Below are 12815 nucleotides of genomic sequence, written 5' to 3' on the forward strand. Positions count from 1 at the left end.
TCAAGGTTCCTGATCAAGATGGCGGCGCGCACAGACGCAGCGGCTCACGGCTCTTCCTTTCAGTGCTCTTTTTTGTACTTTTTGTACTTTTTGTATTTCATATTTGTTAGTTTTGGTGCATTTGTCTCTGCAAACAACTGCTACACACGCCAGGATCTTGTGGACATTGGCTACCGGCACAAGATATCAGTATCGAGTGATTTTCACTACACTCATAACATCCCAGACGCAATAGCGAGACCGCCGGGTGCTCCGTGGATTGTTATCGGGTCTGGAAGGTGCCACCGACGGCGGAGGGAGAGGAAGCAGAAGCGGAGCTGCAGGTCCGGCTTTATGCTGAAGCTGAAATGCCAACCACACAGGCCTCCTCTGCCAAGCCTGTATCTCTCCAACGCCAGGTCCATGGTAAATAAAACGGACAACCTAGAGTTAGAGCTGGCTGTAAATCGCTATGTTCGTGACTGCTGTGTAATGATTATCACCGAGACCTGGCTAAACCCCCACATTCCCGATGCTAGCGTGCAGCTAGCAGGCCGCACTCTGCTATGTGGAGATCGGACCAAGGACTCCGGTAAGAGCAGGGGAGGGGGTCTCTGTATTTACGTGCATGAGGACTGGTGTAACAACGGAACAATCATAGACAAACATTGTTCCCCAGACCTCGAGTACATGTCTGTAAGATGTCGGCCTTTTTTTCTACCCAGAGAGCTAACAGTAGTGATCGTCACAGCTGTGTATATAGCTCCCGATGCTAACGTTAGCATGGCGCTCTCTCTCCTGCTGAACGCCATTAACGAACAGCAGCGGGTCCACCCCGACGGTGTTCTTATTATCGCGGGAGACTTTAACAAGGCCAACTTAAAGACTGTACTCCCGAAATTCCACCAACATGTCAAATGTTCCACAAGAGGGGAGAACACTCTTGACCATGTTTACTCATACATTAAGCACGCTTACAGAGCCAAACCCCTCCCCCACCTCGGCCAGTCCGACCATCTTTCCCTGCTGCTCACCCCAGCATACACCCCCCTCAGACGGAAAGCCAGGCCTACTGTAAAAACCATTACAACCTGGCCTGAAAACGCACTCTCCGACCTACAGGACTGCTTTGCGTACACAGACTGGGACTTATTCGAACACGAGGACCTAGAAACATTCACAGGGACGGTACTGGACTACATTAAGTTCTGTATCGGAAATGTGACTGTTAGCAAAAACATCCGGGTTTTCCCTAACCAGAAACCCTGGATGAACAGCCAGGTCCGTTCACTCCTCAAAACCCGTGATGCTGCCTTCAGGTCAGGCGACAGAGCTCTGTACAGTGCTGCTCGAGCTGACCTGAAAAGAGGAATTAAAAAAGCCAAAACGGACTACAGGAGGAGAATAGAGCCCCATCTGTCCAGCAATAACACACGGGAGGTGTGGCAGGGCATTCAGAACATCACAAACTTCAGAGGCTGTGATGTGACTGCAGGAGACCTGAGTGTGTCACTAGCAGAGGAACTTAACTGTTTCTTTGCTCGCTTTGAGATGCCTCAGGACCACCCATCTGCTCCAGTCCTGCCCCCCCCAGGCTGCACCCCACTCACTGTCCAGGAGCATGAGGTACGGCGCGTGCTCCTGGCAGTGAACCCCAGGAAGGCTGCCGGACCAGACGGAGTACCTGGCAAGGTGATCAGAGCGTGTGCCCACCAGCTCACCCTGATTCTCACCAGGATTTTCAACTTCTCCCTGGCCCAAGCAGTCATCCCCCCCTGCCTAAAATTCAATTCAATTCAATTCAATTCAATTCAATTTTATTTATATAGCGCCAAATCACAACAAACTGTCGCCTCAAGGCGCTTTGTATTGTGGGTAAAGACCCTACAATAATACAGAGAAAACCCAACAGTCAAAACGACCCCCTATGAGCAGCACTTGGCGACAGTGGAAAGGAAAAACTCCCTTTTAACAGGAAGAAACCTCCAGCAGAACCAGGCTCAGGGAGGGGCAGTCATCTGCCGCGACCGGTTGGGCTGAGGGGAGAGAAAGACATGCTGTGGAAGAGAGCCAGAGATTAATATCAATTAATGATTAAATGCAGAATGGAGTATAAACAAAGTAAATAAGGTGAATGAGAAACAGTGCCTAAAAACAGCCACAATCATCCCCGTGCCCAAAAGGTCATCTGTCACCAGCCTAAATGATTACCGCCCTGTGGCCCTCACACCGGTAATCATGAAGTGCTTTGAGAGGCTGGTTCTCCAGCACATCAAAGACCATCTGCCCCCCACTTTCGACACCCATCAGTTTGCATATTGTGCAAACAGATCCACAGAGGACGCCATCGCTGTAGCTCTCCACTCTGTGTTGAGCCACTTGGAGCAGCAGCAGAGCTACGCTCGCATGCTCTTTGTGGATTACAGCTCAGCGTTCAACACAATCATCCCGGACATTCTCACCACCAAACTGCACACCCTGGGCCTCCCCCCTCTCACATGTTCCTGGATCAAGGACTTCTTAACCAACCAGCCCCAGACTGTGAGACTTGGCCCCCATCTCTCCTCCACCCGCACACTGAGCACTGGCTCCCCACAGGGCTGTGTGCTGAGCCCCCTCCTGTACTGCCTCTACACCCATGACTGCAGTCCGGCCCACAATAACAACCTCATCGTCAAATTTGCTGACGACACCACAGTGGTCGGACTCATCTCAAAGGGAGATGAGGCAGCTTACAGAGAGGAGGTCCTGAAGTTGACAGCCTGGTGTTCAGAGAACAACCTGGTACTGAACACCATGAAAACCAAAGAGATCATCATCGACTTCAGGAAGCACAGGACTGACCCAGCTCCCCTCTACATCAACTGCGAGCGTGTGGAGAGGGTCCACACCTTCAGGTTTCTCGGTGTCCTCATCTCTGCTGATCTCTCTTGGTCAGATAACATCACAGCTGTTATCAAGAAGGCTCAGCAGCGACTTCACTTCCTGAGGGTCCTCAGGAAGAACAACTTGGACTCAAACCTGCTGCTGCCCTTCTACCGCTCATCCATTGAGAGCCTGCTGACGTACTATATCACAGTATGGTACGGCAGCTGCACTGAGGCAGACAGGGTCAGGCTTCAGAGGGTAGTCAAGACAGCACAAAGAATCGTTGGCTGCCCTCTCCCCTCCCTGATGGACATCTACACCTCCCGCTGCATCAGCAGAGCCAGGAACATCATCAAGGACAGCTCACACCCTGGCTTTGACCTGTTTGACCTGCTGCCCTCTGGCAGGCGCTACAGGTGCATCAAAGCCAGAACAAACAGACTCAAGAACAGTTTCTTCGCCAGAGCAATCACCACCCTGAACTCACACACTCACCCACCGTAACTGTGCAATACCCACATCTCTGTGCAATATTATATTATTCATACTGAACAATATCTATCACTCCTATATTGATAATATCCAGTATTCATTCACTAGTGCAATATTCATTCACCAAGTGCAATATTCATCATCTTCATTATTATATGTATACACGCATTTACTTTCTTACAATGTACAGATGCACCAATGTAGGTATGTATGTATATATTTTTATACATTCTATTTTTTGTATTTTTTGTAGGGGAATGCACCCAAACGCCAGGGGAATGCACCCATTCAATGGCTTCTGTACGCTTTTGTCTTAGCAGGTTTATTCGCATGTGCTGCTTTAATGAAGATGTTATATTCCCTCTCAAAAATACGCCAGTTCTCAGCGTTGTCTCCTTCAAAACGGAGCGGGTCGGGTCTGCGAAATCCCTCCGCCATAGTTAGCAAGCTGCGAGTCTTTCAATGTTTGGCAAAAAAAAAAGAAGGAAAAAAACGGACTCACGCACTGCAGATCCAAACATCTTTTGACACCATGTCGAAATGAGTGAGGAGATTTGACTTAGTTAACAGCGGTTTTTAATGGCAGCCTGAAAGCGACAGCTTCACAACGTGTCTGCATCTGGAAAAACCAATAGGTGGAGCCCGCGCTGCTACAAGTACGGCATCCAATATAGTACACACATTGCAAAATGCACAATCATTCATCTGAATGATCTACACTGTCCCTACTTGTCAGGTGAGCATTCAGGAAGAGCAGGTGAGTGATTAGCAATTGCCATCAGGTGTGCAACTCATTGCCGGAAGAGGCTGGTAAGAAGGTGGAGAAAACACCGAGCCTGCCCCGGAAACAATACCTGCACAAAGAAGAACAACAATACTGGGGAACGCTAGCCCGGAGAGGGCGGGGACCATGACAGGATGCCCATGTTTTAAATACTGCATCTGCTCTTCCTGGTGCAACAAACCCATTATGGCCATTTTGGATTAAATTTCTGTCATGTGCCTCAGAATGGGATTCTTAACTTGTTTCTGCAGGTTTCTTACTGTGTCAGAGTGCATAAATGTGGGAAGTGCTAGTTTTAAATTATGGGACTCATTTCCACCCAGTGTGGATTCTCTTTGTTTGAAAAATAGAACATAATAGAGCTCAGTTGTGCAGCCCAGTAGTACCACTTAAGATTGGGACAATTTAGACCTCTCCGATTAAACAGTAAATAAAGCAGTTTCTTCCTAGTATTGTTAGTCATGATAACTAGTATTGCATTTGTATTTATTAATTTATCGAGCAGCCCTGCTCCTGGGTCCTCACTCTTAGTTACATTTGTAGGGAAGTGCACGTTAGGTTGAGCTGCAGGGGTTCGGAGGGGTTTCTGGTTACAGCGTAGCTACAATGTAGCAGGTTCCACTCTAGTTTTAAGTTGGGCCTTTGTTTATGTTTACGTTACAGACTGAACTGTTTAGAAAACACGGCTCAGACTGATTTTCATAAATGAATGTGATGATTAAGTTACTGTATGTGTTTCAGTGATTTTCAGCACCTCAGGATTAAAAAGCCTTTTTATAAATAAGTTACCATTGATGTATTAGTGAGTGTTTATTTTGGCATTATAGACTTTATTAGAGTCTACCATGTGTTGCTGATGTAAAAATAAGTTAAACACTGGATGTTATTAAAATGTAATATATTAATTGTTTTACAGTGACTCACTTTCTGCAGTATTTCTACACTGGATCTTCTGGGATCCCAGAGTTCCCAGAGTTTGTGGTAGTCGGGATGATCAATGACGTTCCAATCATTCACTATGACAGCAGCAGCCGGAGAGCAGAGCCCACACAGGACTGGATAAAAAAAGCCACAGAGGACGATCCACAGTACTGGGCCACAGAGATTCAAGGGTTCAATAACACCCAGCAAACGTTCAGAGACGATATTGAAACTGCGAAGCAGCGCTTCAGCCAAACTGGAGGTTTGTTTAAGATTAATTATTTTCATATTCTTTGTTGTCCATCACCCATCACTCATCTGTATCCATCACCACAGTTTTTCTTTTTCTACCATCTGATCTGTCAGAACTGGAACTTTTTAAAGGACCATATTCGTTAGCTCGCATGTTTTGCTTCATTTGTGATCGTGTATAATGTGAAGTTGTATTATGTGCCGGCCTGTCTCAGACACAGTAATTAACAGAGATGAAGTGACATTTGACCTCCACTGTCTCATCATGGACCTCACATGATGGTTGGCTGATTCTGCCTCTTTTTCTCTCAGGTGTCCACGTTGTCCAGCTGTTTTATGGCTGTGAGTGGGATGATGAGTACGAAGATATTAGAGGATTTCTTCAGTATGGCTATGATGGAGAAGATTTCATAGTATTTGATCTGAAGACACAAACATGGATCGCTCCAAAAGAACAGGCTGTCAGAACCAAACTGAAGTGGGATCATGATGATGATTTAAATATGCAGACAAAAAAATATTTAACTGAGGTCTGTGTTGGCTGGCTGAAGAAATACGTGAACTATGGTCGACACAGTTTGAAGAGAACAGGTATAAAAATTTGATTTTGTTTCCTCAGATTCTGGAAGGAATGTTTTATTCATTTTAGGACGCTCATTTTGGAGCTAAAAAACTGTCAAAGAAAATGATTTTGTCTGTGGTTGAAAAAATAAGTTAGACACTAATTTTGTAAAACTGTTCTTGTGATAGAAAAATTAAAAAAGCAATGGGGGGGGGTCTGATTATTGGCATCTTTGATCATTTTTGTTGTACATTATGGAGAAAGAAAGTGATTAATTTTAAAACTGTATTAGAAATAAAACAAACTATTTGCATAACTTAATTTTAGTTAGTTTTAGTTTCGTAGGGGTCGGGTGCAGTGTGTGTCGGACGGTGGCCGAGGGCGAAGGCCCTGGCGGACCGATCCCCGGCTATTGGGACATGGAATGTCACCTCTCTGGTGGGGAAGGAGCCTAAGCTAGTGCGTGAGGTTGAGAGATACCAGCTAGATATAGTTGGGCTCACCTCAACGCATGGCCTGGGCTCTGGAACCAGTCTCTTGGAGAAGGGCTGGACTCTGTTCCAGTCTGGAGTTGCCCTCGGTGAGAGGCGGCGAGCTGGGGTGGGTATTCTTGTATTCAATTCAATTCAATTCAATTTTATTTATATAGCGCCAAATCACAACAATCAGTCGCCTCAAGGCGCTTTGTATTGCGGGTAAAGACTCTACAATAATACAGAGAAAACCCAACAGTCAAAAACGACCCCCTATGAGCAGCACTGGGTGACAGTGGGAAGGAAAAACTCCCTTTAACAGGAAGAAACCTCCAGCAGAACCAGGCTCAGGGAGGGGCAGTCATCTGCCGCGACCGGTTGGGCTGAGGGGAGCAAAAAGACATGCTGTGGAAGAGAGCCAGAGATTAATAACAATTAATGATTAAATGCAGAGTGGAGTATAAACAAAGTAAATAAGGTGAATAAAAAGAAACAGTCTATTGTGGGAACATCCCCCAGCAGCCTAGGCCTATAGCAGCATAACTAAGGACTGGTTCAGGGTCACCTGATCCAGCCCTAACTATAAGCTTGATCAAAAAGGAAAGTTTTAAGCCTAATCTTAAAAATAGAGAGGGTGTCTGTCTCCTGAATCCAAGCTGGGAGCTGGATCCACAGAAGAGTGGCCTGAAAGCTGAAGGCTCTGCCTCCCATTCTACTCTTAAGTATCCTAGGAACCACAAGTAAGCCAGCAGTCTGAGAGTGAAGTGCTCTGTTGGGGTGATACGGGACTATGAGGTCTTTGAGATAAGATGGGGCCTGATTATTCAAGACCTTGTAGGTGAGGAGAAGGATTTTAAATTCTATTCTAGATTTAACAGGGAGCCAATGAAGAGAAGCCAATATGGGAGAAATCTGCTCTCTCTTTCTAGTCCCTGTCAGTACTCTAGCTGCAGCATTTTGGATCAGCTGAAGGCTTTTCAGGGAGCTTTTAGGACAGCCTGATAATAACGAATTACAATAGTCCAGCCTAGAAGTAATAAATGCATGAATTAGCTTTTCAGCATCACTCTGAGAAAGGATAGTCTCTGGAGCTTGAAAAAGGCGACTGGACTTCTTTTTGTTTCTTGAAGACGTTTCACCTCTCATCCGAAAGGCTTCTTCAGTTCTCAACCAAATGGTGGAGAGACCCAGGTATTTAAACCCCTGTGGGCGTAGTCCCCTGGAGGTGGTTATGACCCTCTATTGATCATGTGCTTGAACACATGTGCCCAGGTGTGAAGGGGGCGTGGGTCATATTTAATCAGTGGTTTCAGTTGAAACCAATTTAGGACTCCGCTCCATTGTTTCCTGTGGCCTATTGAGGTCACTGGAACAAAGGTGTGAATGGGGGTTGAGACGTCTGGGAAGGGAGCTCAGGACAGCACTGTAAGCGGGGGAAAGTTGGTGACGTAATCCACCTCCTCTGTTCAATGATGGTTGTTCACAGTGGACATAGATGGCTTCTTTCACTCCTCTTTCAAACCATCTGTTTTCCCTGTCCAAAATGTGGACATTGGCATCCTCAAAAGAGTGCCCTTTTTCCTTCAGATGCAGATGTACTGCTGAATCTTGTCCTGTCGAGGTGGCTCTTCTATGTTGTGCCATTCGTTTGTGAAGAGGCTGTTTGGTTTCACCAATGTAGAGGTCCGAGCACTCTTCACTGCACTGAACAGCATACACTACATCGCTGATCTTGTGTTTGGCGGGTTTGTCCTTGGGATGAACCAGTTTTTGTCTTAGGGTGTGACTTGGTTTGAAGTATACTGAGATGTCATGCTTGGAGAAAATTCTTCTGAGTTTCTCTGACAAGCCTGACACATATGGGATGACAATGTTGTTCCTCTTGTCCTTCCCATTCTCTGTAGTTTGTGTTTGGCCTTCATTCCTGTGCATCTTAGCTGATTTGATGAAGGCCCAGTTGGGGTAACCGCATGTTTTGAGGGCTTTCTTAATGTGTGTGTGTTCCTTATGCTTCCCTTCTGCCTTAGAGGGAACACTTTCCGCACGGTGTTGTAGGGTCCTGATCACCCCAAGTTTGTGTTCCAGAGGGTGGTGGGAGTCAAAGAGGAGATACTGGTCTGTGTGTGTGGGCTTCCGGTAAACTTCAATGTTGAGGCTTCCATCTTCCTCGATAAGCACCGCACAGTCCAGGAATGGTAACTTGTTATCTCTGGTGTCCTCCCTGGTAAAACGTATGTATTTATCCACTGAGTTAATGTGACGAGTGAAGGCTTCTACTTCTCGGGTTTTGATTTTGACCCAGGTGTCATCTACATATCTGTACCAGTGGCTAGGTGCCTTCCCTTTGAAAGAACCAAGAGCTTTACTTTCCACTTCCTCCATGTAAAGGTTGGCTACAATGGGAGACACTGGGGAGCCCATGGCACATCCATGCTTCTGTCTGTAGAATCCATCATTGTATTTAAAATATGTTGTGGTAAGGCAGAGATCTAAAAGTGCACAAATCTGATCTGGGGTGAAGCTGGTTCTGTTCAGTAAGGAATCGTCTTCCTGTAGTCGTCTTCTGACGGTCTCCACTGCCTCAGTTGTAGGTATGCAAGTGAAAAGTGAAACCACATCAAAGGACACCATGGTTTCATCTGGATCCAGTACAAGATTCTGGACCTTGTTAGTAAAATCTGTAGAGTTTTCAATGTGGTGGGGTGTGATGCCAACAAGCGGTGATAAGATGGTGGCGAGGTGTTTGGAAATGTTGTAGGTGACCGAGTTTATACTGCTGATAATGGGTCGAAGTGGGACTCCTTCTTTGTGGATCTTTGGGAGTCCATAAATGCATGGAGTGGCTTCTCCAGGGTACAGGCGGTAGTAAGTGGGGCGGTCAATTGCTTTTTCCTTTTCAAGTTGTTGCAGGCAGCAAACAACTTTTTTCTTGTAGTTGCTTGTGGGATCACGTCTCAAGACCTCATAAGTATTGTTGTCACTAAGGAGTGTAGTAATTTTGTTGTGGTAATCCGATGAATTCAGCACAACCGTGCACCTCCCCTTGTCGGCTGGCAGTATGGTGATGTTTTGATCCTTGCTTAGGGCTGTGATGGCCTTCCTCTCCTGAATGGTGAGGTTGGATGGAGGAAGTCTTGCACTAGAGAGAGTGGCTGAAACTTTCATCCTGATCTGTTCTGCTACAGGATGAGAAAGTTTGTTATTTCTTATAGCGGTTTCTGTTGCTGTGATGAGGTCTACTATAGGAAGCTGTTGTGGGGCTATGGCAAAGTTGAGTCCTTTGGCTAGCACATTTTCTTCTGGTTTGGTGAGGACCCTGTCTGATAGGTTCTTCACCCACTTTCCTTGGTTTCCATTGTTTATCGTGTCGTCCTGTTTGTTAACAGATGAATGGTATGCCTTGGTTTGCAGAGTTTGAAATTTACGTAGTTGTCTTTCCTTGCCTTTGATGTGTTGTGCGAGCTGGGCTTTGTCCACAAATGTAGAAACTTCTTCTCCGATGGTGTGAGGTAAGAGTGATGAGAGTTTCTGCTGAGTCTGGTGGATTTTGTTCTGGAGTGCATCTATGGTGAAATGGACCTGTCTTATCCTTTCACTTAAAAGGTGGTTCTGTGCTCTCCATAGAATTTGGTCAGCTCTATGTCCTTTTACTGTGGACCCAAGGTGCAAACTCTTGGGAACCAGTCTGGACTGTCTGCATCTCAAGTTGAAACGAAGGTGGTTCCTATAGTCCGCTAGCTTTCTTGAGTCCCTTTCATACTCCCGCACCAATTGAAGGGTGTTCCTCCCAAAGTGCAAGGCAATATGTCTGTGTAGATTCTCAGTTATCCAGGTCATAGTAGTCTCTGGAGCTTGAAAAAGGCGACTGAAGAAGCCTTTCGGATGAGAGGTGAAACGTCTTCAAGAAACAAAAAGAAGTCCAGTCGCCTTTTTCAAGCTCCAGAGACTACTATGACCTGGATAACTGAGAATCTACACAGACATATCTGAGAAAGGATGTTTCTAATTTTAGAAATATTGCGCAAATGCAAAAAAGCGGTCCTACATATTTGTTTAATATGTGCATTGAAGGACATATCCTGGTCAAAAATGACTCCAAGATTTCTCACAGTGTTACTGGAAATCAAAGTAATGCCATCCAGAGTAAGTATCTGGTTAGACACCATGTTTCTAAGATTTGTGGAGCCGAGTACAAGAATTTCAGATTTATCTGAATTTAGAAGCAGGAAATTAGAGGTCATCCAGGCCTTAATGTCTTTAAGACATTCCTGCAGTTTAACTAATTGATGTGCGTCATCTGGCTTCATTGATAGGTAAAGCTGAGTGTCATCTGCATAACAATGAAAATTGATGCAATGCTTTCTAATAATACTGCATGTACAGTGTAAATAGAATTGGTCCTAACACAGAACCCTGTGGAACTCCATAATTGACCTTAGTGTGTGAAGAAGACTCCCCATTTACATGAACAAATTGGAGTCTATTAGATAGATATGATTCAAACCACTGCAGTGCAGTACCTTTAATACCTATAGTATGCTCTAATCTCTGTAATAAAATGTTATGGTCAACAGTATCAAAAGCTGCACTGAGGTCCAACAGGACAAGAACAGAGATGAGTCCACTGTCAGAGGCTGTAAGAAGATCATTTGTAACCTTCACTAATGCTGTTTCTGTACTGTGATGAATTCTGAAACCTGACTGAAACTCTTCAAATAAACCGTTCCTCTGCAGATGATCAGTTAGCTGTTTTACAACTACTCTTTCAAGGATCTTTGAGAGAAAAGGAAGGTTGGATATTGGCCTATAATTAGCTAAGACAGCTGGGTCAAGTGATGGCTTTTTAAGTAGAGGTTTAATTACAGCCACCTTGAAGGCCTGTGGTACATAGCCAACTAATAAAGACAGATTGATCATTTTTAGGATTGAAGCATCAATAATTGGAAAGACTTCTTTGAACATTCTAGTAGGAATGGGATCTAATAAACATGTTGCTGGTTTGGAGGAAGTAACTATTGAAGTTAACTCAGAAAGATCAACTGGAGCCAAAGAGTCTAAACAAATACCAGCAGTGCTGAAAGCAGCCGAACATGAAGATAAATCTTTGAGATGTTATGAATAATTTTTTTCTAATGTCTAAAATTTTATATGTAAAGAAATCCATGAAGTCACTACTAGTTAAAGTGAAAGGAATACCCAGCTCTACAGAGCTCTGACTCTTTGTCAGCCTGGCTACAGTGCTGAAAACAAACCTGGGGTTGTTCTTATTTTCTTCAATTAATGATGAGTAGTAAGATGTCCTAGCTTTACGGAGGGCTTTTTTATAGAGCAACAAACTCTTTTTCCAGGCTAAATGAGCATCTTCTAATTTAGTGAGACGCCATTCTCTCTCCAGCTTACGGGTTATCTGCTTTAAGCTGTGCGTTAGTGAATTATACCACAGAGTCAGGCACTTCTGATTTGAAGCTTTCCTTTTAAGAGGAGCCACAGCATCCAAAGTCGTACGCAGTGAGGATGTAAAACTATTGACGAGATAATCGACCTCACTGGGAGCAGAGTTTAGGTAGCTGCTCTGCACTGGTATCCCCCCGGCTTGCTGCCTGTACGTCGGAGTTTACACCGGTGGACGAGAGGGTAGTTTCCCTGCGCCTTCCTGCTGCGTCCTGACTGTTGTTTGTGCTTATGCGCCGAATGACAGTTCAGAGTACCCACCCTTTTTGGAGTCGCTGGGCGGAGTGCTGGAGAGTGCTCCATCTGGTGACTCCATAGTCTTGCTGGGAGACTTCAACGCTCACGTGGGCAATGACAGTGAGACCTGGAGGGGCGTGATTGGGAGGAACGGCCTGCCTGATCTGAACCTGAATGGTGTTTTGTTATTGGACTACTGTGCAAGCCACAGTTTGTCCATAACAAAAACCATGTTCGAACATAAGGATGTCCATAAGTGCACATGGCACCAGGACACCCTAGGTCGCAGGTCGATGATCGATTTTGTAATCGTATCATCAGATCTGCGGCCGTATGTTCTGGACACTCAGGTGAAGAGAGGCGCTGAGTTGTCAACTGATCACCACCTGGTGGTGAGTTGGATCAGGTGGCGGGGGAAGATGCTGGACAGACCTGGCACACCAAAACGTATTGTGAGGGTGTGCTGGGAATGCCTGGCAGAAGCCCCAGTCCGGGAGATCTTCAATCAAGAAGACTTTATTGTCATATATATGTAAACATATAATGAAAACATATAATGAAATTTGCGTTCCAGAACACCCATCCAAGAAATACAAAAAAAAACAGAACAAACAGGGGGGACAGGTGTCCTGAGGTCATGCAGCTGACTCGCAGCACTACCTTTAGCAGAAGAACAGAAAGAGATACACTGGGATAGGTAGGTTAAAAAAAATCATCTCGTACTGTATTCATTATAAACACCGTACGAGGTTCCAAAAAACACCTCAGCAAAAGCATATTTGCACATTTAAAGCCA

General features: G+C 45.2%; 1 protein-coding gene across 1 annotated transcript in view; it reads left to right on the top strand.

Annotated features, from left to right (window-relative positions):
• Nucleotides 1-12815, top strand: part of LOC115787933 (H-2 class I histocompatibility antigen, Q9 alpha chain-like) — a 50704-nt gene that overhangs the window by 13420 nt on the left and 24469 nt on the right. Inside the window, exons 2-3 of the mRNA XM_030740734.1 lie at nucleotides 5040-5306; nucleotides 5609-5887. Coding sequence (XP_030596594.1) covers nucleotides 5040-5306; nucleotides 5609-5887 — 546 coding nt within the window. The remainder of the gene's footprint in view (nucleotides 1-5039; nucleotides 5307-5608; nucleotides 5888-12815) is intronic.

The sequence above is a fragment of the Archocentrus centrarchus genome, chromosome 11, assembly GCF_007364275.1.
Source record: "Archocentrus centrarchus isolate MPI-CPG fArcCen1 chromosome 11, fArcCen1, whole genome shotgun sequence".
Classification (NCBI taxonomy): Eukaryota; Metazoa; Chordata; class Actinopteri; order Cichliformes; family Cichlidae; genus Archocentrus; species Archocentrus centrarchus.